This window comes from Perca fluviatilis, chromosome 16 (genome assembly GCF_010015445.1).
Source record: "Perca fluviatilis chromosome 16, GENO_Pfluv_1.0, whole genome shotgun sequence".
In the NCBI taxonomy this organism is placed as follows: Eukaryota; Metazoa; Chordata; class Actinopteri; order Perciformes; family Percidae; genus Perca; species Perca fluviatilis.
Genome location: NC_053127.1, coordinates 5793139 through 5818308, shown reverse-complemented (window position 1 = coordinate 5818308; position 25170 = coordinate 5793139). Strand labels below are relative to the sequence as shown.

Here is a 25170-nt window from a genome sequence, read left to right as displayed (position 1 = left end):
TAAGTGGAATGCAGCCATCAGTAATGGTTTAATACCAGGACCTCTCCTAAGTGGAATGCAGCCATCAGTAATGGTTTAATACCAGGACCTCTCCTAAGTGGAATGCAGCCATCAGTAATGGTTTAATACCAGGACCTCTCCTAAGTGGAATGCAGCCATCAGTAATGGGTTTGAATACACCTGTGCTGTTCCTACTATGACATGTCAACATGTCTGCCGTGAAAAAGGTCTATTAAGAGACAACGGTAGAGAGTAGTATAAAAGACTGAAAATCCGCATAAAGACTCATGTCCCGTTCTTGTCCCGCGTGTCCCTGAAACATAGTTTGGTTTATTAGTTCATAATATCGTGGACAGTCCCCCTTAATTCACACTGTACAGTAAAAGGAGCAGCTTTAGCCTCTATGGCTAATTTCCAGCTGTAGTCCCCGGCCAGCTTACAAAAGGCATCCAAATATACAATGGTTAACAAATTAAAATAAATTACATTACATCTATAATGTAAGCAGGGCTTAGCAAAAGGGATTAAGACATACAAAGAAGTGGCACACAAACAAGCAAGCACAGAGGATGGCAAAGGCATTAAAGCAGTCCATGCAGTAAAGACGATGCAATGGAGACAAGAGAGAGGAGAATAGTCACTGAGGCCACATTGAAAGCACATACAAGACATAACATGGAGGCAGGCAGCAGAGATGGAGTGGTAGCAACAATGACTATCATCAAACACACATCACATCTGACAGATTATAGTTATAGTTATCGGACAGCCATGTTTTAAGGTGTGTCGCAAAGGTGGAAGATGTATGTATATCTTTGATAGCAGTGGGCAGTGAATTCCAGTTTTGTATTGCTGTAACGGAAAATGATGATTGGCCAAATGTGCTTTTCCTGAATGGAGTTAGAAGGTCACCGCGTGTGGTGCTTCTGGTGATCTGACTGCTGTTGTTACGTTGGGTTATGAAAGTGTTCAAAGGAGGAGCGGTTTTATGCAGAATTTTGTAGACCAGACAGATGTTTTTGGATTTGATTACATCCATTTTGTAACCCCCCCCCCCACCATCTTTTCCTAAACCTAACTATCTCGTTCTTGTGCCGCATTTCGCATGTACGAAATGGACCGGTATTTATTTATTCAGCGATTACCCTGTGTCTTCTAAGCCCTGTGATTGGCCGCCAAACAGTCTTTGCACGTCCTTGTATTCATCTGTGTCTTAACCCAAAGTGGTTCATTATCATTTATCATGCGTAAACAGGGGAAAGTAACCTGTCCAATTCGTGCTATTCTCACATAATCCATTTTTGGTAGAGGAACATAATCTTTACATAGGTACATTGAGTACATGTCTACAATATCAATATGTGTTTCAGGGTTCTCCCCCAGCATGGTCTCTGGCTGGGTGATTTTCTAAAAAAAAAATTGCTCTTAGAAACCAGTTTTCAAATTAATTTTCTGCTCATGCATTCGTTCCACCTTCTTTTGTCAGACACATTCCTCTGTCTTGGCTCGCATTGATTTTTGCCAAGCACTTTTCAAATCCATAACTCTGCAGATTGCGTGCAGAGACAAACAGGCAGCAGGTATAACACTGACGCAACAAACACTGAAGAGGAGAAAGCCACCAGGCATAGACCAGGGCATCACAATCGCAAATGAAAAGACCTTAGTTTCTCCTCTTCTCATTCTCGACTACTTTTCTTCAGTAAACCTACTTTAAAATTGTCGTTGGTTTACTGGGTGTCCACAGAAAGTGAAAAATATTCGGAGAGAATCTGTAATTTGGAAAATGTTCTTGCAGTTTTGCGATAAAGCTAACTAACTGTCCCCGACTTCCTCACAACCAGTCCTCCAACCATACGACGATATGAGTAGTTTTTTCCTACCCTCTAAAAAGACCAGAGTGTGATTTGTGTCTGTGGCCAAAATGAAAATGATTGATGCCTGATGATTGAGGGGCATGATGCAGCCAGGCGTGTACCAGGCGACTAAAGTCGATGCCTGTAGGCCTGTAACAATTATTACATAATTGTCTAATTGTCAATTAATTGCTAACATTAGCTAAGGTGTTTAGGGTATGACTGGTAATTGTTGTTTTTGTTTAGATATGCCAAATTGTAATTATATAAGTGATTATTGGGCAGACTATATATTTTTTAGTTAAGTTATTTGTTGGCACTTGACTCAAAAAAAATAACAAGGGGGGGGGGGAGATACAGTTAGAAAAAAAGTTTTATGATAATAAAGAGGCATTATTTACTTCATAGGCTGTGTATTTGTGTTATTACATTATCTGGGTCACATGACAGTGATATAACTAAAAGATGTTTGAAAAAGTGATACACATTTTTTTTTCAATTTGACTGAAAGAGACAATGATATTGTTAATCGCAATTATTTCTGAGACAATTAATTGCACAGCAACATTTGGAGTTGTTACAGCTCTAAATGCCCGTTCTAGATGGATTCTGAATTAAACCAAGACCCGTTTTCTGAACGAGCGCGCTTCATCAATGGTTTAGTTTTGAAGGAGAAAGTTACTTTAGAAAAAAAAAAGCATATAGTGCTGGACTTGGTCGAGACCAACTAGAATATTTGGCCAGACCAACGGACGAGTCCAAGACAAGTCCGAGACAATAGAAAAGTATCTCTGAGTCCGGACTCCAGTACTACAGCACTGCTTTGAAGACAGCTGAAGGTTTAAGAGACGCAACATGAAGCGACACGTTTAAAGCAGCTGAGTTACATTAACTGATCAATGCTTTTCTGAATGAAAAACATATTTTGCAAATCTGTTCACAGACCATGATGTGCTTTAAAGTCCCTGAGATTTTTGAAGAGGCTGACAAATCTTACATCAAGGAATGCGTCCATATACAGTATATACGTACAGGTAGGTGACTAATTGAATTAAAGTTTTAGAATTTGGGACCACTGAATAAAAAAAAAAAAAAGAATTCTAAATGAAAATGCAAAATCAAGAAATTTCATATTTGAATTTCAAAGAGGTGAACTCAGAGCAAATAAATTCAGATATAAAAGTAAAATAGGTCAATATTAAGAACTCAGTGGCTGTTAAAATTCAAATAGGCCTACTAATCATAAAGTCAAAGTCAATTTATATTCATAAAACAATTTCTTCAAGTCATTCAAAATCATTTAAATCAGGTGGTTTCCTTTCTTCTTAATTACATGTATTTGCCATTTCCCTAGGCGGATTTAGGCCTACTGTGTATACACATAGACCAGGGGTCTTCAAAGTTTTTTAAGCCAAGGACCCCTTAACTGAAACAGAAACGGATCAGGGACCCCTACTACATATATTGTATAAAATGAAGTTGTATATTTAGGGCAGCCTAAAGCCTTTGTAGATACTTTTTTTGCATAGAATACTAAGCTTTTCATTCTTTTTATTCAAGCTATTCAAATAGCCTAATAATTGTCGGCATGATTTTATGAATTATTTTATAAATCATGATGTGGAACAGTCAATACTTTGGGATGAACTGTATCTGTTGATGGTTACCTTAGTGACTACATTACCTATAGGCCAGTAAGCCTATCATCAGTGGGGATTTATATTAGCTAATAATATGTTGGAATCATGTTAAGACTTTTATTTTTTTATTTTAAACGTTAAAAAATTAACAATTAATTTTTTTATTAACAATAATTTGGAGGCCACCCCTGCAATGACTCTGCGGACCCCCTGTTGAAGATCCCTGCCATAGACTTAAAAAATTAGGGTATACAGGTGGTTCGTCTAATTTCCGAGGTGCCTTGAAGGCGGCACAAGTCGTCAGCCGGTCACAGAACTTTTCATGATGGTTCAGTTCAACTTTCCACTCGTTAGGCACATTTGTCCATTTTTACGGTTTAATCCACTGGCTGTGATTACGCATGGGAAACTCAATAAATAAGAGACGTTACATTCCTTTAAAAAATAAAAGTCTTCTGTTCAAGAAACCAACCCACCTCCTCCCCTGCTCCGGCTGTGTGCAGTGGTTCGCTCCCCCTAGCGGCGCAGCTCGCAGCCGTGTGGAGCGTCACAGGCGCCGGTGTCCGTCCCCCCCAGTCAGAGTGAAAGTTGTCTCCGCTCGGAAAAGCCTGGAAGTCGGGGGTTTCGCTAGTTTCCACCGCCGCTGCTTCACACGCTTTCTCCCGGAGAGATGAGGCGGAAGGAGAAGAGGCTGCTGCAGTTCGCCGGGCTGCTCATAGCGGCTCTTCTTTTCCTCCCCAACGTCGGGCTGTGGTCTTTGTACCGGGACCGAGTGTTCGACAACTCGCCCGACACAGTGGACGGCATCCCGCAGATACAGGTAGGAGCTCGGGCCGCGGGTGGCCTCATCAGTGTGTCGTGTTTATCGGTTGTCTCGCCGTGTAGGCTACCAACGGCGGCGATATCTCCGCCAGAAATCCTAAAATGTGAGTTTGTTCGCCGCAGTGGTTCCCCGGGCTTCTGTGCTCGCCTCAACGCCAACGGTTAACAACCGTTGCATTCCCATACTGTGTGTGTGTGTGTGTGTGTGTGTGTGTGTGTGTGTGTGTGTGTGTGTGTGTGTGTGATTTGATTTTCAAAATGGACCTTCATTTTTTAACACCGTGGAAGCACGGCAGGTCATTAGTTATAACGTTACAGCGGCTAGGGTGAACAGGGAGCCGAGCCACGTAGGCTACCTAACCCGAAGCTGGGCGTCGCAGTAAAGTTACAATAACAGAGACTTCAGGAAGTTGTCAAAAATGTGAGGCCGGCGGTGCTGCGTTCACAGGTTGACAGGCATCAGCACAGTTAGCCTAAAGGGTCAGTTTTCATGGTTATGTATTCAACCTTTTAGTATAGTATACACATTATTAAAAACAACAACAATAGGGCTTGATACAAGGTAAAACTTTGTGCATGGGGAGCTTAAAAGCCAAGAAACGGCTTATAGATCTTTTCAATGGGATGTCATTGCTATGCAACAGCCTGATGTCATTCACATACACTGCAACAGGATATCAACTTGGGGCCATTTAGAACATTTATGTTTACAACTGTGAAGTGGTCTACGAAGATACCACCCCTCTAAGCAACACTAGTTAAATAGGGCATTTTCCCAGTGTGGCATCACTAAAGTCTGTCTTATCTTATCTAACATTAAGCAGTGAGGATTAGCCAAAAAAAAAGAAAAAAAATTTAGGGCACGTAAGTGTAAAGTCTTATGTCATTAGTTGAATGTAGGCCTAGATGTTGACTAGTGACTGTAGTGATGCCGGTAGATTGTTCCAGAGAGATCTTCCTCTGTATTTCAATGTATTGTGGTCCTTAGAGTGTCTTGTATTGTAGGAGTAAATCTCTGTAGACAAATTGGCATTGGCTTTTTGGTTTTGTAGACTTATGGCAGGCCTATGTGTCACTGACAAGCATCATTTCCACGCTTCCCATTCGTTGTCCGTTAACAGCCGGGTAATGCATTCTGGTAGCGTCGCGGCAACTTTTGAGTGGCAGGGTGTCGAGTTGCCGCCTCCTAAGGCCTCCTGCATACTGGCTGCGTGGCGTGAGCGTGGCGTTTCTGTTGCGTGGCGGCTGCGTGGCGCTTTCTATGTCTTTGCACAACAGAAACGTGTCTGACGCGGCGCTGCTGCTGCTCCATGTTAAACATAAATACATACTGATCTGATTACAGCAAAGACAACGTCGGCAGTATTGACGGCAAAATAGGCTCCAGGATATTTGGTTCTGTATTGACCGGTGCAACATCAGAAAATCAATAATCATTTAGTATTATTTTTTAAATTACATTTATGTCTTCATTTATGTCAAAACCTAGAGACTGTCAAAATGACACATCTTTTCCTATTCTGTTTTGCCTGGAAACGCTTCCAACGCGTTTGCGTGTCGCGTGAAAAATAGGCGTCGGTTCTATTTCTAGCAGGCATGCGTTTTCTGAGACGTGGCAGGCGTGCACGCTCTAACCTGTTAACATGGGAGCCGAAATATAAATGGACACGCCACGCAGCTGACACGCTCGCGCCACGCAGGCAGTGTGCGGAAGGCCTATGCTGCATAAAGTTGAATGCAGGCGACTTTATGCAAATGTAGGGGCGTCCAGCTCGACTTCGCCTCTCGAAAACTCACAAAAATCTTTTAAAGTGACCGTTCAGCAGCTGCAGCTTGTTTTTAAAATGTTTTCAGAAACACATTTCAGCACTGCCTAACAAACTATCTCGCTGACCCTGTATAGATCCGGTTTCGTTGTCATAACTGTGGTCGTTTCCATGAGTCTTATCTTATCTGTTGATGGATTTGTCTGTGTATATTGCCATGTGCATGAAACAGACTGAAAACAAATCTCCCTCATGGGACAATAAATATCTATCTAACCATTTTCGTGAAATAAGAGTTTCCAAACTGTCGTCCAATCAGGCGCAGCCATCACGGTTGTAGCTTGAGGGTGGAGCCTGTGTTCTAAGCTTGTCAGTGGTCATTGAAGACCGTGTTTTCCCTAAGTTTGTGGAAGACCAAGGTGCACTTATTTGGCAGGGGATTTAGGGGTCTTTGCTCAAGAAAAGAATATGTTTTAATAAAAAAAAATGCAATTTCACATCATTTTGGACCATTATTACCATATCTGGGTCTAAAACGGTGGAAAAGCTAAAGCAGGTAATAATAAAAACTGCTACTGGGGACCAAATCTTTAGATTTGGGAAAAGTATTTTGTATTTGGCTTCGGAGGTGTCCAAAACTGGTTGGGTGCTGCACCTAAGCCTTATAATGGTGGGGAAACTGATAACCATAAACCGTCCAACGTTGAATATGTGATATAATCGCAATTCGATATTTTCCTGATGTGGTGCAGCCCTAGTTTTGATGCGTTAGCATGAGCTTGTCTTATAAATGTCTGTTACATGTATCTCTTCAAGCAGAAGACGACTGGAATGATTACAATGGCTCCGTCAACAATTATTTTCACTATCAATTCATCATTTAGTGCGTAAATGTTGACAAATCCCCATCAGAAGTCCACAGTGCCTCGTTGTTATCCGCAGCTAAAGCTAATTTGCAGGCTGAATTGTGGGAACGATAAAGCCGGCTTATTCGGCACGCAGATCTTCTCCAAGGATTTACTTTTCTCAGCTCAAATTTGGATTTGTTATCTTAAATGACAAGCGATGTTATGAATGGGATTAAAGGACATCTACAAGGCCAGGAAAAGCCTGTTACATATTAGCAAACGCTGATAACAGCTGTCAACCTCCACAACAGTTTGATAAGAGACTAAACAGGCGGATCTGAGAAACGAGGCCAACTTTGTCCAATGACACAGGGAGCCTTTAACTAACAAAGACAGGGAAACAAACATTTTAAACTAGCTACACACGGTGTGTCTCAATGGCATTTAGCAAAGCAAGGACTGCAATTGGCAAAAACTACTTTTAAACTCCAAAGACTAGTTGATTAGTTGTCAACCATCAAATTATTCGCCAACTATTTTGATAACCGATTGGTCGGTTTAAGTCATTTTTGTAATGAAAAATAAGTCAAACTTCTCCGATGTCGGCTTGTTAAATGTGAATATTGTTCTAGTTTTGTCTTCCCTCCTCTGTGACAGTAAACTGAATATCTTTGAGTTGTGGACAAAACGAGACATTTGAGGACGTCATCTTGGGCTTTTTTGGGAAACAGTGATCCACATTTTAGAGACCAAACTACTCATCCATTCATTCAGAAAATAATCCACGGATTAATCAATAAAGATTATTATTCGGTTTGATCTACAGTACAGGCCAAAAGTTTGGACACACCTTCTCATTCAATGCGTTTCCTTTTATTTTCATGACTATTTACATTGTAGATTTTCACTGAAGGCATCAAAACTATGAATGAACACATGTGGAATTATGTACTTAACAAAAAAGTGTGAAATAACTGAAAACATGTCTTATATTTTAGATTCCTCAAAGTAGCCACCCTTTGCTTTTTTATTAATAAGGGAAAAACTTCCACTAATGAACCCTGACAAAGCACACCTGTGAAGGTAAAACCATTTCAGGTGACTACCTCATGAAGCTCATTGAGAGAACACCAAGGGTTTGCAGAGTTATCAAAAAAAGCAAAGGGTGGCTACTTTGAAGAATCTAAAATATAAGACATGTTTTCAGTTATTTCACACTTTTTTGTTAAGTACATAATTCCATATGTGTTCATTCATAGTTTTGATGCCTTCAGTGAGAATCTACAATGTAAATAGTCATGAAAATAAAGAAACACATTGAATGAGAAGGTGTGTCCAAACTTTTGGCCTGTACTGTATGTGTATGTCAGTCCTTCCAGAGTTTTTTTGTGATTGTTGCGGGGCAAAAATCCTTGATTATGCGGCACATTTTCTTAAAAATGCGATGGAATATGCAGGATATTTATGCAATTTTATGTGATAAAATTGCGGGAACTTGCAAAAATTGCAGTTTGATGAAAAAGAGAAAAAAAAGTGATTCCCCCAACAACCAGCTTTTCGATGATATTCACGTCACGTAATTACGTCACTTCATAATGTTCCCATGGCAACAGGGGAAAATGGCTGCTCTTGTGTGAAGTAAACGCAACATTTTTCAACTTTCTGCTGAGATATATTATGGGACTTTTTTGCAACAAAAATGCGGGGATTATGAAATCATGCAAGCACCGCATATTTTGCGCGGAAATCGGCAATTTATGCGGCGAAAGTGCGGCGCATTTGAAAAAATGCGGACTTTGGCTGATTATGCGTTGAATTATGCAATCACATAATCACGTTTTTCTGGAGGGACTGGTATGTATACATAAATAAATAAGTGAAGAAGTTAATTGTTTTTATAAAAGTCCCGACCAGAAAAGTTTTTGAACTTCTTCCTACTCTTTTTTTTTTTTATTATTATTATTTTTTTTAAACGTGGGAGTCCTTATTTACAATACTTTTGAAAGATATGTTTGCTGAAGGTATTATACACCCGCTTCGAATGTTATTATTGGATTGAATGGGCGTTATCAGTGGTTATCAGCCTCATAGAAATGGGTCAGTAGGGGCCTGCTGCGCCTACTGGTAGGCTCAGAAGGCTGTTATCATCCATTCGCATGGTTAATCACGGTAAAATACGAGCGAAGACTCCAGATCCAATCCCAGAACAATCCAGGTCGCCGCTAACCGGAAGTCTGCTGGATAACGGCATATGTATACACAGGTAAGACCATTAAAATGAGAGCCTTTAAACTGTGATTATTTAGTCAATAACGACCAACAAGCGCGAAAACAATACAGAATTTTTTTTAAGATGGCGTGACATTAGTGTTAACATGAGAACGTTATGGTATACGTGCAGTTAAGTGTCCCAAATTCCCCATACAACGTTCTTAATTAACTATGAACCTGCTAAACCACCTGTGCTTCCATAATCTTAACCATTACCATAACCTGTCTCAAATAAGACCCTCGTCATTTGGGACACTCCGTTTTTTTTTCTAAACTGCACGTAAGTCGAACGTTATTCTATTATTAGCCTACTTGCTTTAAGTTAGCATAAATGTTACTAATTAGCATGTTTTGTTTTAGTAAATGACCCCATTAGCTTGAAATTAAGTAATTTTCCACAATTTACACAGTGTAAATAGTAAGGCCTATTGCATATATCGTGTAGCGTGACATTAGTGTTGACATGAGATATTTTTTGCAATTGCGTTAGCTAACGTTATTGTATTATTAGCCTACATGCGTTACGTTAGCATAAAACGTTACTAATTAGCATGTTTTGTTTTAGTAAATGTCCCCATTAGCTTGACAGTAAGTCGTTTTCCACACTGTTCACAGTGTAAATAGTAGTTTTCCACACTGTTCCCAGTGTTAATAGTAAGGCCTATTGCATGTAGCTGCTCATTAACGCTTCACAGAAGCTATATCATAAGCCTATTGAGTGAAATAAAAATAAATAATAATAATACCCAAAAGCACACTCTGTGTGCTTATCTATCTATCTATCTATCTATCTATCTATCTATCTATCTATCTATCTATCTATCTATCCATCTATCTATCTATCTATCACATATATATAACAATAATAAATAATTGCCAAATATTTTGATTTCAGATATGGGAAAAGCTAGTAAGAGTGCACGCTTCAGGAGCGTTAAGATTAAGGTGGTGAGGAGGTGTATTGCTGGCCGTGCAAAGGTTTCTTACCTTAGTCAAGGTCTTCCCCAACCCAGCGCCAAACAGACCCACCCTTCAGACCCTTCCACATCTGTTACACCTCAGGTTGAATCTGATGTGGCACCTAGTTCATGTTCTGAGACTGCATACAGTAAGGCAAAGAAGAGAGGGATTCATGCCTGGGATGCAGTCAAGGATGACATGCTTAAGGTGTCATTTGAATGTTCAGCACCAATCACTACGCAGTGTGTTGTCTGCCTAGAAGATGCTGATTATAGGTGCATTGAGTGCAGCACAACTGCAGTCTTTTGTGAGGCTTGTCTGAAGAGGACTCACAGAAATTCACTGCACCTACCTGATAAGTGGAATGTAAGAATAATAGCATGCAGTCATACATACAGACATAACTAAAGTAATTTTAAATTGTTATGGTAATATTTTAGCACTATGTTGTATCAATTATTTGTGTCTTCAGTCTGTTTTAAAAACTTTCTTAGAGCTATAAATCTTTCTTACAGAATGCCTACTATGAGCCGTTTTCCCTGGGGTTATTCCTATACTTACCTGAAGGCCATAGCACCCATGCTGTGTACATGAAGGACATGAAGGTCATTATCAGCACAGGTTTGTCATTTTACATTGAAAAAATGTGTATGTAATGTATTTAATTTTAAAGTTGAGGAATCCAGTCCTGTTAAATGTCGAGTAATGTATGTGTCTCTATAGTAGTACTTTGTTATGTTTTTATTTTATTTCCCTCTTTTTATTTGGCAGGACAGCTCTGCACCGTCACTGTCAATATGTGTGCGTGTGAACCAGAAGCCTGCACTCTGCTAAGGTATGGGCTCTGGCCAGCAACACGGACAAGCCCCAGACAGCCTTTTCCATCCCTCTGCTAGAGCTTTTTGTTTGTCTGTCACTCGAGTGTCAGGTTTCTGTTGAGGGTTTTTGCAACACCTTACGCTGGAAAAACAACCTTACACTTGCAGAGGTAAGTCAGTTTGCAGAGGTCAGTTAGAAGTCATGTCTATGAAGTGAAGATTTTAGTTACTTTCATGGAAGACTGACCAGTCCGCATAGATGTGACAATTGGACCTTTTACTTTGATTGTACTGCGTCATTATTATTTATGGAACTGTCTAGGATTATATAGTTACATGCAAAGTTATTATTGATATTTTTCTATAAAAATAATGTCTTACCATCACCTTGGACTTTATTTAGGAAGTGTAATTGTATGAAAAGTAAAGGTTTTCACTGATGTGAAAATGCTGCTTATACTGTAGGTTAACGCACTCTACAGAGCCCTGGTGGGAGAATCCATATCCCAGTTTAGGCATTACCACTTTCGACAAAGAAGTTTGGTAGATGTTTGCCCACACTTAGATGATGGGACCACATGCCCAGCATGTCCAAAGGTTGGTTGTAGTTCTAGCATGGTTATTGTTTGATTAACTATATTTGCCATTTTTATGACCTTTTGGCATTAAATTTATATCGCAAAATCAGTTAATTGTTGTATAAGGTATTATCATAAAATAGTGACAATATTAGTATGAGCGTATCAACCAGGTGTTCTCTGGTACAACCTGCATTTATGAAGGCTGTATGAGATTAACCAGGATTACTGTAAATGTTTGTTTCCCAGGCAGATGGAGATATGATAGTGACATTGGATGCCAACTTTGGCCTTGTGCGGAAGCAAAGCTCAGGGACAAGTGTGGTTGAGCCATTTCATGGAACCCGCATGTTTGTTGATGAAAAGGATGTAGAGGAATACCTTCTTTCACATCCTGACGGCTCAAAGCCTAACGAGGTTAGTCACAGTTGCAGAATACTGTATTAGGACTGAAAAATCTGAGTCCATGAAATGTTAAATGTAACTCCTGGAAGAAGACCATTATTGTGCTCATAAATCGAATAGTTCCTTAAATCTTTAGGACTGCAGTAACTTCAAGGCTGGCAACGTTCTGAGGTCCCAACAACAAGCAAAGAAACTTGATGTTACAGGAGTGTTTGGAGCTTCCTGTCGTCATGAAATGCCGCTAATGTTTGTCAACATGAGCCAAGGAGAAAGGCAAGTAGTGACATTTATGACTATTGACTAGGGCTGGGCGATATGGCTGAAAACTGTATCACGATATAAGTGTTTAATATCGGTCGATATTGATAATTATTGATATTTTTTTATGACCTATTTAAAATAAGGACCAGGAGAAAAATATAATGACTTTAAACCTTTTTATTTTAAACTTAACCTTCCTCTGATTATAATCCCCTCAGTTATAAAAGCAGAAATGTCAACACAACCATGGAAAACAATCAAATAATTAAAATGTAACATAGGTCTAAAATCATAATGACACTTAACAATTATCTCTTAACATTAAGGTGCAAAATTAAGTAATAAGTAAGAAATGCTTCATAAAGTGCAAAATGTTAAATATAAGAAACCTGAGAAGAACTATTTTCTGCAGGTTTAGTGCTAGGTTGGTAACCTGGCTTCTGGACAGTGCTCAGCATGTCTGCCTTCGTTATTTCTTTGTAGCGTTTAGTAAGGTGCTGATGCAGAGTACCTCTCCATGGTGTCTGCTGCTTGTAGCGTTTAGTAAGGCGCTGATGCAGAGTACCTCTCCATGGTGTCTGCTGCTTGTAGCGTTTAGTAAGGCGCTGATGCAGAGTACCTCTCCATGGTGGTCTGCTGCTTGTGCGGTGTAGCAGCTGCAGATGTTGTTGGACGTTGCTGGCAAATATGGCTCTGCTCCAAAGTGTGAGCGCGGCTAACATGGTAAAACAAGTTTGTGGTATTACCAGTGTTGGTGGGGACGACAGTCTGATGACATTGGTCTGACTACGGTCAGAATTATAAAATCCCCAAAAACTGCCATACTGACTTTGTTTTATCAACAATTTCAATGCGTAGGATAACATGAACCTAACATAAGCCATTCGGTCTACAGTTGCAGCCTTCGAAGGCTGCAGACCTTGAATTGGAAACAGCTTATACATTTTTTTTCAATCACCAAATATTAATCTCATGGAATGTATATGGGAGATTTCAAAATATTGCAAAATTTAAACCTTGCCACCATTCTAATTTTCATTTTATTTATGCTTGTATCATTTTGAGTGTTCTTATTAAGTCTTCACTTTTCCTCAGTATTAAGTGTTTCATTATTCACATTTTTGTGTTGAAATAGATTAGCCTATCCTCTGTATGTCATTGATGAGCTTCTTCGAAGACGTGAGGACAAGAACATACACCTCAGAGTAGTCTATGACATTGCCTGTGTTGTTGCCTCACATTTGCGTGTAAGTACTTTTTTTTTTGTGTGTAAAACTGAATTATTGATTTGATAAAAGACCTTGACAAATTAACTCAAAATTATGCCATACTGTGTTCAACTAGAAATCAGGGGAGGGCATACCACAAAACCTCTCCTTGGCCGCATTCAGCTTTTCACATTTATGGACACAAATTGCCCTGCCAGGTAAATTCATAATTTGCTCTCTTTTTGGCATCCATTTTTTATGTCTATCCACTGTACACCTGAGATAAGTACAAATGCCTTAAAGTAATCTTTATTCTAACATTTCCCCACCTAGTGTTTGACTTGTTTCAGAGATGCACTGTTTAGTGATATATTGGAAACCGCTTACAGTGTTCATATCTCTCCGGGTCAAGTTAATAACTGTAAATTGATTGTTATAAGCAAATTTGTTTATTTTTTATGCTGATTAAAATCTAATTTCTATAATTATTACATTAATATAAAGTAATGAAATGGACAGCTTTGCTACTGATTTAAAATAACATAAACTGTATCAGGGCCCTCTCCTGCTCCAAGCCCTTCAAGTCTGAAAGGTCAGGGTGAAAGCATTACACTCCACTCATAAAACCTACAGTAGGTCTACCTGCTCCTGTGAGAGACCAGGGCCAATAATTATTCACCATAAAAGTCTGAAACCGCAAGCAGAGCAAGAAATGGAAGGCAAAATAACTCACTGAGCCACAGTGGTGTGAGTAGAGGAAAATATCACATGACGAGCTTATGTACACACACACACACACACACACACACACACACACACAAATGAATTATTCTGTCCCAAGCTTTTTGATCCATATAGGCAGTTGGTCGTTGTAACCATGATCACTATAAGCAGTTTCCACTGTAGTAGAATAATGCTTAATGTCAGTGCATGTGATATTCTAAGACTTTGCTTTAATCACAGATCAAGTACAGCACCAGGCGGCTTGAAGGGTTTGGGCTCACAGATGGGGAAGGAATGGAAAGGCTGTGGTCTTTCCTCCGAAGATTTGCCAGAGTCACAAAGGAGATGACTCCATCTCACCGCCTGGGCCCGCTGACTGATGCCCTTTACATTATGGACGGAGGAAATCAACTGACCTGGGTTTGTCCACTGCTGTATAACCTGTCTAAATTTGTTGTTCAGTGTTACCACTGTGCCAAGTTGTTTAATGTCTAAACAATTGATATATTTTGGAGTTAAGCTGATCACACACAAATTGGTAAGCATAAGTACATTAAACTTTCTTTACAGAGGTCCAGCTCCTGCAAAGATTAGACAGAGCAGAGAAAATATCAATTCTCGCTCAAGAAGACATCTCATCTGTCATCAGAGAGGCACCAGGTAAACCCTGCACATAAGAAGCAGTCAACAATAGTTGTGAATGGAAGAATTTTAGATTCCATTTACAAGCGCATTTTGTGAGTATGTAGCAATGACGGTTTTCTTTTTTTCTTTTTTATTGTCTTGTTTCCTGTTATTTTGTTGTTGCCTAGTGTTGGTTTCTGAGCGAGACATGGAGAGATGGAAGAAAAGGGAGATCGAACTAGCCCAACAGAAACAGAAACCAATACGTATGCAACTGAAGTGACTGTGTGAATGTCTTTAATATTGTAATAAGGTCATGAATATTATTAACAAAGACTATTGCAAATATGTTATACTTACAGTGCCTTGCGAAAGTATTCGGCCCCCTTGAACGTTTCGACCTTTTGCCACATTTCAGGCCTCAAACATAAAGATATAAATCTGTAATTTTTTGTGAAGAATCAACAACAAGTGGGTCCCAATTATGAAGTGGAACGAAATTCATTGGCTATTTCAAACTTTTTTAACAAATAAAAAACTGAAAAAGTGGGCGTGCAAAATTATTCAGCCCCTTTACTTTCAGTGCAGCAAACTCTCTCCAGAAGTTCAGTGAGGATCTCTGAATGATCCAATGTTGACCTAAATGACTAATGATGATAAATAGAATCCAGCTGTGTGTAATCAAGTCTCCGTATAAATGCACCTGCTCTGTGATAGTCTCAGAGGTCCGTGTAAAGCGCAGAGAGCATCATGAAGAACAAGGAACACACCAGGCAGGTCCGAGATACTGTTGTGGAGAAGTTTAAAGCCGGATTTGGAGACAAAAAGATTTCCCAAGCTTTAAACATCCCAAGGAGCACTGTGCAAGCGATAATATTGAAATGGAAGGAGTATCAGACCACTACAAATCTACGAAGACCCGGCCGTCCCTCTAAACTTTCAGCTCATACAATGAGAAGACTGATCAGAGATGCAGCCAAGAGGCCCATGATCACTCTGGATGAACTGCAGAGATCTACAGCTGAGGTGGGAGACTCTGTCCATAGGACAACAATCAGTCGTATACTGCACAAATCTGGCCTTTATGGAAGAGTGGCAAGAAGAAAGCCATTTCTTAAAGATATCCATAAAAAGTGTCGTTTAAAGTTTGCCAAAAGCCACCTGGGAGACACACCAAACATGTGGAAGAAGGTGCTGTGGTCAGATGAAACCAAAATCGAACGTTTTGGCAACAATGCAAAACGTTATGTTTGGCGTAAAAGCAACACAGCTCATCACCCTGAACACACCATCCCCACTGTCAAACATGGTGGTGGCAGCATCATGGTTTGGGCCTGCTTTTCTTCAGCAGGGACAGGGAAGATGGTTAAAATTGATGGGAAGATGGATGGAGCCAAATACAGGACCATTCTGGAAGAAAACCTGATGGAGTCTGCAAAAGACCTGAGACTGGGACGGAGATTTGTCTTCCAACAAGACAATGATCCAAAACATAAAGCAAAATCTACAATGGAATGGTTCACAAATAAACATATCCAGGTGTTAGAATGGCCAAGTCAAAGTCCAGACCTGAATCCAATCGACAATCTGTGGAAAGAACTGAAAACTGCTGTTCACAAACGCTCTCCATCCAACCTCACTGAGCTCGAGCTGTTTTGCAAGGAGGAATGGGCAAAAATGTCAGTCTCTCGATGTGCAAAACTGATAGAGACATACCCCAAGCCACTTACAGCTGTAATCGCAGCAAAAGGTGGCGCTACAAAGTATTAACTTAAGGGGGCTGAATAATTTTGGCACCCCAATATTTCAGTTTTTATTTGTTTAAAAGGTTTGAAATATCCAATAAATTTCGTTCCACTTCATGATTGTGTCCCACTTGTTGTTGATTCTTCACAATAAATTACAGTTTTATATCTTTATGTTTGAGGCCTGAAATGTGGCAAGGTCGAAAAGTTCAAGGGGGAAATGACTTTCGCCCAAGGCACTGTACCTTTCCATGTACAGTAATGAAATACAATCCTGTAAACTGTGAGGGTAAAGAAGTAACAGTAGCAGTAGTAATGTCTTTATCTGTTCTCCAGACACTGTCTGTAGATGGAAAAGGGACTACATCACCAATCTGATTCAGTTTTACAAGTTCAAGTAAGACTTCAATGTGTTGATGTAAGACTATATAGTAATTACACCCATCTTTAAGTAACCTACTGATGTGCTTCAACATGGAAGCCTAGGTGTGATTACATAGCTATGGGTGAGACAATAACAGCATATTTTTTAGGAAACTCTTCCAACTTTTTTATTAATTACCTATAGGCCCACCTATAAGCAGCTCAACTCATAATATGTTGGATTCATTTTAAGACCCAACAATTTTGGGTCATTGACTCTGAAGACCCCCTGTTGAAGATTCCTGTTATAAATGAAGAGTTGCTATAATGCTGCAGTACCACCAAGGCCTTCCTTATAACTTCTACAGTGTTTGGTCAGGTGTACCACAGTAATGATTTCTGGTAGGTAACTACTGAATTCTTGTGCTGTACTTCTTGTAATGTATAGATCTGGAACTCGTGAGTTGTACATGGAGGATGGAACAGAGTAAGTAGGCTGTATCTGTCTGTTGCTGTTCTCTGATCAAGTGTCTAAATAACATTTAATAATATTTACTTGATGACCATTGTAGAATTGAGAACTCTCTGCTGAACATTGAAACAAAACACCGCATTGGGAGAAGATGGAAAGAATCTGATTTAGACTTCCAGTCTACCCTTAAAGATGTTGACAGTGACCTCAGAGGCCAACTTATATGCAAGGCAAGAACTGAATCAAGGGAGAGAGCAGTCCTCCTCCATCTGAAAAGAAAATATCCAGGTAAAGTGCTGTGGATAAGTTAGGGCTGGGCAATATGGAGAAAATCAAATATCATGATATTTTTGACCAAATACCTAGATATCGATACCACAACGATAGTGTAGTGTTAACTATTGGTGCTTTCACAGAATATTTACACAATGAGATTTTAGATAAATGATAAAATATAATATATGATAAATAATCAGCAGTAATGTGGATATAACGAATAAGTGGGTAAAGGCAAATAATAGAACAGTTACAACAGTCTGGTAAGTTCAGAAAATGACATCACTTTACTGTAATGTAGCCTTTAAAATCAGGAAAAGACACTTATGCCATTTTATGATATTACGATATCCAAAATCTAAGACAATATAATATTGATATATTGCCCAGCTCTAGGATAAGTAGATACAATAAGTAGATTTTTAAGATTTGAATTTTAACTTTTCAAAGGACCATAATACAAACTAATGAATTCATTTCTTTGCATGTGTGTTTTCTAACTTTGTTTCAGATGGGCAGGGCATTGCCATTAGACTGTCCAAGCAGGTAGCCAACTCCAACAAGAGACTGAGACAAGCAATCAAGGAATACAACAGTATTCAGTGGCCACCGCAGATGAGCATCTTCCCTGCAACAATTGATTTTCAGGAAGCATGCGATCCCTCTTGGCCTGTCTACTTCTGCTCTGATGAAACTGTAAGTCTAGTTACCTAAACCTAGTAACCACACTGCAATCACTCTAGTAACCATCTGACAACCGCTTAGTAACCACAACTACCTGGCAATCATTGTCATCAACCACCTGCTAACATGAGATAGCACTTTGTTTCCTTATGTCTTCTACTAGATTGAAGAAGATGATGTTTCAAGGAGTCTGAAAAGGCGTGGAATTGATGCCTTACATATGAGGACACGGGCAGCTGAGGAAAAGCACATGCTTTACAAGGAAATGAGAACTGTAACTGAACACCTCAATCAGCAGCATGCCTTTCTGTGCTCTGCCATCAATGACACAGAGCAGCCTGGTGCAAAAGCTGCTCTAATCCAACGTCTCAAACAGCTGGAAAGAAAGCTACATCATGCCACTGTGATGTTTCACCAACATGTACCAGACATTGTTCCTGCAACATGTAGTTATGTCGTCCCAGAAACCCCCTACCTGTCTCAGGACCTCCCCATGTCAAGCATACAGACACTGGTATATGATGATGATGATGATGATGATGATGATGATGATGATAATGACAGCAACTAGCACTGTAAGCACTCATGACTAGGGCTGGTTTGCTGCTTCCTGGTTTTTAATGAATAGTTTGAGCAAGCTTGTATGCTTTGCTATTTATCATTCAAAATGTCTCCTTAATTCAGCGCTAACCAAAATTCAACAAACTGACAGTTTAGGTTCTGTGTGTTTTCATTGTAACTGATCTGGATCTAATTGATGCTGTGTTGCTGATTAGTTGATTAGTCTAACTGCAAAAAGTCCATGTTTGTTTTTCTTGAGCTCTGAACTGTCCTGCCAATGTGAACCAAAAAAAAAAATTTAAACAAGCTGTTTTTTGGACAATAAATAAACACTTTTTTGTAGAAGCTGCTGTCTAAGTAACTTTTTAAAGCGTTGTTGTACTCAATGTATAGCCAGCTTTGGTGTTTTGAATGACCTTACACTTAACACTTAATACCATAATATATCTGTACAGTATGTTTTTCTAAGAAGGACACTTAAATAAAGTTTTTTTCAGTCTTTGGTAGCAGAAGGTTTTCGGAAGTACATTGACAAAACAACACTACCCACAATGCTACGCGTAACAGCAACGTCTCTGATTGTCCAATCTCGCTGTTACCATAGAAACGTTTACCCCGCAAAAATACGAACGGCTACCTTTGCCTTTTCCATAGATATATATGCCTTTTCTTGCCGTTTTCAAAATGTTTTTTTTGTGCCGAATCAAATGGTTTATGCTCACTATTCATCTCGTAGCTGGTTGTCATGGTTACAGGCTTAAAACTCTTTATATCAGCTATTTTCGAATGGGGGGAAAAACACTTCCGGAAGCAGAGCCATTCAAAAAGTGGGTAGTCAATGTTGAGCTCTAGCTATATATCTGAAATAAACCAACATATAAATTTTTTCTTAACATAGAACATCTAGATGCCGTGTAATTACTAGTTCGGCTTTACTAGATATTTGATATATTCAGTAGATATATCTTTTCAGAACCCTAGTTTACAACCCTAATTTGCAAACCAGAAGAACTACAACTGTAGTGCTGATTTGTATCAAGCTACATGGGCGGGCTACAGGGAGTTGTAGTTTTTAAAACATTACCGTTTTTCTTAGAATTGGAGGTTGTAAATATTGAGATGAGAGTAGAGTGAGGGGTTTAGGTGTATAGTAAACGCATCTATGTAATCATATTTCAAATATGTAATTGTTAAATTGGTTAAAATTAATTAAATTACATTTTAAGAGTATTTGACACCACCCCCAGTTGTTGACTATAATGACTTGATAGATGAGGCCAAGAGCTTTTTATAACACTTGGTCCCATGTCTCTAACCCCTTTTGTTACTGAATTACAAGCATTTAAACATGCACCAGAGTGACATTTCAAAGGGCGGTCATTCAAAGCAGGAGCCATGAAGAATCTTTATACTAACATATGTTACTCTCCAGGACAAGACCTTTCCAACAATGTATTTGGTTCAACTCTACAACAAAGTTTTAATTTTCTCATTTCACAGACACAAGCCATCTCAGGTGTAGTTTCAGAGAGCACTTTCAAGGCTTAATATATAAAATGAAGCTTTTTGTTTGTTTTTTTGTTTCTGACTGTGTAAACATATTTAACACACACACACACACACACACACACACACACACAGAGTTTATTTCTGTTTGGGACACACATGGCATGCATAGGCTATTATGTTAATGCTGCTATTAGGGTTGTAAATCAAACGTGTATTATTAGTGTTATTCAAAACCAAGAGGACACATACTGTAGCCCTAGGCCCTGTTGTATTCTCTGTAGGCTATTTATTCCTCCATTGAAATTTTTTATTTTGAGCTTTACAAAAGGCAAATATTTAGTTTTTCTCTTAACATTTTCCTCCTTCCAACACCTGTCACTGTGAGCAACTAAATGCTACAGCTATGTTTGGCAAATCTATAGCATAGCCTATTTAGCCTAGTACTGTAAAATCCAACCAGATGGTAGGCCTATGTAGAAATTGTTTTATGTTTCAAGAACGCTGATTTAATAGTAACATATCCCCAGCGACATATTCTTTGAAGTATACAATCAAATGACATAAATAAAATTTTACAATCACAGGCTATTAAACGTCTTTTCTTAATAGAGATATAGTCTAGTGGCATTTGGATGTGGGTTGCGGCCGACCGGCGGCAATTTGAAATGGAATGGAGCCCCTCCACGGCGGACAGCTCTAACCATGATTCGAACGCGCCCCTAGCCTTCCGCTATCCAAACTGACGTAATAAAATGTACTTCTCAGAATCAATGGATAATAATTAAAACGGATATCCTTAACATAAACCCGTCATATTGTTGAGTTGTCACGGACACTTTCATATTTTCTCTAAAACGTTAGAAAGAAAAGCTTAACACGTGACAGTAAAGAATACTTGTGAGCGGAAGTACGTCATGCAAGCCATGATGCAAGCTAGCTGGTTTCAGCCATATGTCAATGGTTTCAGCCTCAGCTAAAGCAGCGTCCATAGCAACCAATGAAAACAATGGTTGTCTTGTGCTAGCTGTTGGGTTGTGTTGTGTAGCGTACTTACGTTTCTGTATCTTTTTTATCTTATGTTTTTTTTTTCCTTTCTTTGCTTGTAGCTTTTCTTCTTCTATCTTGTTGATGTATCAATTGTTGTACTTTTCATATTTTCTTTTGATACTTAATGTCATGCTGCACATTTGAAAATCCAACCATTATTTTTTAATTTATTTTTAAATTAGAAATAAAGTGTAGTCTTCCAACTGTATGCCCACGTTTTCATAAGTTTACTAATCCCTTTGACATAAACCCTCTTTTCAATATCAATTTTGCAAAATACCTACTAGTGACAATAAACAAGGACATTCTAACAGTCTGGGTAGTAGGACTGTGGAAAATAAGTTTAAGTTATGTAAAACATCAAATCATACAGTGACCCTGGGTATTGAATAGGTAAGCCAATAATGAAACTGAGAAATAGGATACCTTTTATTTCCAACAGGTATACTCAATTCATTACAATATAACTTTAAATGTTCCCCACATTGTACGGTTTGAAAGGGACCACATTGATGGAACCAATAAACAACAATAAAGTACAAAGAATCTTAACTAGGGTAAATTAAAATATATAAGTGTAATCCAAAGGCATGTAGAGGCAAGATTCACAAGGAGTCTATTTTAATGAAAATGATGAACAGGCACCTAATAAATGTTAACAGGCTTTAAATCACGTGTCAAACTCAAGGCTGCCGGCCAAATCCGTATACACATATACAATCCGTACAGACATGCACCAGAGTTCAAATGAGCTTTCACTGATTTTTTCAATTCACTCAAGCTGGACTTTCCGACCAAACACTCCAGGGTTCTTTTTAAACGGAGTGTGTGTGTTTGTACGGATGCAGTGGGGGCCATCAACACAAAACCTCAAACTTGTGTACGTTCGTACGTAAATATTACAACAGAAAACTCAGATTGGACAGATAGTCTAGCTAGCTGTCTGGATTTACCCTGCAGAGAACACAAAAACTACTGCCAACACAAAGAAACAGGAAGGGGACGGACATCAGCTGAAAATGAGGGACATCCGTGGAATTTTCGGTGGCAATGGACCTAGATATAGACTGCTAGAAATCAGGGTGTTTGCATGGTGTGTTGACCCTGGCAATGAAGGCACATGCTTCTTTTAAAACCACAGGCAGTGTGGGACCATGATTGACACACTGAGCACTGAGACCATTGAACGCTACTTCTTTTGTAGCATTCTTCTTCTGGTCGTCCAAATGGATGCGGCAGACACAGCACAAATTGCCTCCATCTACCGAAAGGAAAAACATACAGAAATATTTTGGAAGTGAAACCAGTTAGTTGAAATCATTAACATATATAAAACAATGTCTCTAAGGCAGCCATTTCATTTACAACTTTTGCCAAATGAAAATCTCCCAGATTTTTTAACGGTTAAACACCAAGCAAAGTTAAATAACAATAAAATAAGTCAGAAAAGACTGTGGAGCCCAGTTGACATTTAAATTGAGCTGGTTTGACAATCAGAGGGGGCTGAGGGGGTGGGAAATGAAAAAATAATTTCTGAAAATGTTAAATCAGGGAGATAATTTAAGTAATTATTTAGTGACACATTTTATCAGGTGACCTGCACCTCAGTTTATCAATAGTTACCATGGTCAGAAAACACAAAACTGTCGTTTTTTTCTCCATAGATAACAGGCCTGGGGCCTCATTTATAAGACTGTGCATAGATTCTATTCTGAAAGATTTTGTTTGCAAAAATTGTCCTAATAAGGTCCATGATAATCAATCAATGAATATTCCAGCCTTGAAAGGAGCCCTTGATCACCAATCACGAAACGGAAAAATGGGAAAAAATCCGATTCAGTGATTGTGAGATCGATGTGCTCCTAACAGAGGTAGAACATCCAAACTAAATCCTGTTTGGAAGCTTTAACCCTTGTGTGGTGTTCATATTTTTGTTACACAAACTTAATACTTAACAGATTTAGCTCAATTACCAATGATATATACATCATTTATGGTTCATATTTGCCATTTACCCCTGTGAGATCACATTTATGATCATATGATAATTTTCGTTTTTTGTGAGAAAGGAAATTCAACTATTAAAAAGGTAAAAAATAGAAACAAGATTTTGGATCATTATTGGTGCAAAACAGGTGAAAGTGCTTGAAATGTAACAATTTGGTAACTTTGTGGGAATAGCAGGTGCAGAAAGACAACATTCCCACACACAGACACCTACAATCAGACACGACCACATTAAGACGCACAGACACATAGACACACACAGAGACACACACACAGACACCACACACACACAGCACATTTCCCGGGGAGAGGCAGGGGAGAGCAGCTGTGTGGGAGGATCCCCTGCCCCGCCCCGTTGCTGGCAGCCCCTCGCCGGGCTCTGCGACCGGCTCTGGGTCGGTTTAGCAAGAACGGGATTGTTGGGTTCAGGAAAACCATAACTGGGTTAGGTTCGGAAAACGGGCATACCATCGGAGTTCACTAAAACACTGTCTACAAAACTTTGGGAGCATTACGCATGATCACACGTGTGGTCAAAAGGTTGCGGAAAACTGGGAACATTTTTACGCATGGAAATTCTTTATAAATCCCGACTATTGGATGCGAGGAATTGCGTACGACAAATTTCACCGTGCTTCACGCACTTTTTCTTGCATAACAGGTTTTATAAATGAGGCCCCTGGCCTTTTAGTTGTACATGGAAATATCCCCAATTTTCATGTCAGAACCTTTGTTCTTATATTTTATTTTCAGTTGTTTCAACTTCTTTTTTCAAATGCATTTTAGGTTCAACCAGTTTTCACCTGTAATAACATAATTGTGATTACATATTGCAGTATTGTAACCTTTGAAATTACTTGTTTTTATCTTTGCTGCTTGAAAAAGGCATTATTAGTATCAATTGGACTTCCTGGTTAAATATATATAACCACAGTTTGGACAGATACCTTCATCTTCAGTCATCACAATGGCTACATTAGTGGCTTCTGAGGACTCTCCTTCCATCTGCTGTGCACCTAAAGAACATAAAAGAAAACACAATAACATCTTTCTAGATGCAAATTTTGATTCTTAATTAAAATGTATACTGTCAATGGTTATAGTAAACATCTAAATCTAAATCTCAACAGCCAATTTAAAGTGTGAAATGATCAGGATACCAAGCTTATAGAAGCTGTTTAATGTCACTTGGATAAATATTGTATCTATATATTGTAATTTTCAAACAAGTAAATGATTTGTAGCAATTGTTTTTCAAAATGTATTAAGATTGCAAGAAATACCATTTCCACACATAGCCTCAAAGATCTGTTCCACTGACTTCTTTTGGATGCAAACTGCTGTGTCTGTTGATTTAAGGACATTCAACCATGACACAAAGGTGAAAATTTCATCATATAATTTGCATCAGACATGTGGACAGTGGTCAAATATGCTGTGTAATGAGGTTGAATTACACAAAAGTTACATATGTAGTGACATGTGCTTCTTAAGTTTAATGTTAAATATTCATTTAAATTTAATTACATTTTTTAATTCATATTTTGTATTGATCTCCAGCAGTTGGGAGGGTTCGTGCCTTGCTAAAGATCACCTTGGCAGTGCCCAGGAGGTAATAAAACAACTCAGCGTACCTTCTGCGTCCATGTGTGCTCGGACATTCCCTCTGCCATGTCAGTGGGGTTGCATTGTGTTGTATCTAATTGATATGTTTAGGAAAAAGGAA

At 39.0% G+C, this 25170-nt stretch overlaps 2 protein-coding genes and 1 long non-coding RNA gene across 4 annotated transcripts in view; 2 read left to right on the top strand and 1 right to left on the bottom strand.

Annotated features, from left to right (window-relative positions):
• Positions 1–4166: 4166 nt before the first annotated feature.
• LOC120575636 (polypeptide N-acetylgalactosaminyltransferase 10-like) overlaps positions 4167–25170 on the top strand; it is a 155736-nt gene continuing 134732 nt past the window's right edge. The window contains exon 1 of the mRNA XM_039826452.1: positions 4167–4316. Within this exon, the coding sequence (XP_039682386.1) occupies positions 4167–4316 (150 nt within the window). The remainder of the gene's footprint in view (positions 4317–25170) is intronic.
• Positions 14970–19271, top strand: LOC120575637. 2 transcript variants are annotated; one of them, XM_039826455.1, is made up of 5 exons: positions 14970–15046; positions 17337–17375; positions 17461–17648; positions 18148–18332; positions 18484–19271. In XM_039826455.1, exons 1-5 carry the CDS (start codon positions 14997–14999, stop codon positions 18889–18891), a joined length of 870 nt encoding a protein of 289 aa, XP_039682389.1. In that variant the 5' UTR covers positions 14970–14996; the 3' UTR covers positions 18892–19271. The 2 variants fall into 2 exon arrangements, with proteins under 2 accessions (XP_039682389.1, XP_039682390.1); XM_039826456.1 differs by lacking the exon at positions 14970–15046 and adding an exon at positions 16767–16943 and having other exon boundaries at positions 18484–19270.
• Positions 22662–25094, bottom strand: LOC120575639. Its single transcript, XR_005642020.1, has 4 exons — positions 25079–25094; positions 24728–24790; positions 24392–24460; positions 22662–22698 (listed from the first exon to the last, which is right to left on the bottom strand). It is a non-coding gene; the product is annotated as an uncharacterized LOC120575639 (long non-coding RNA).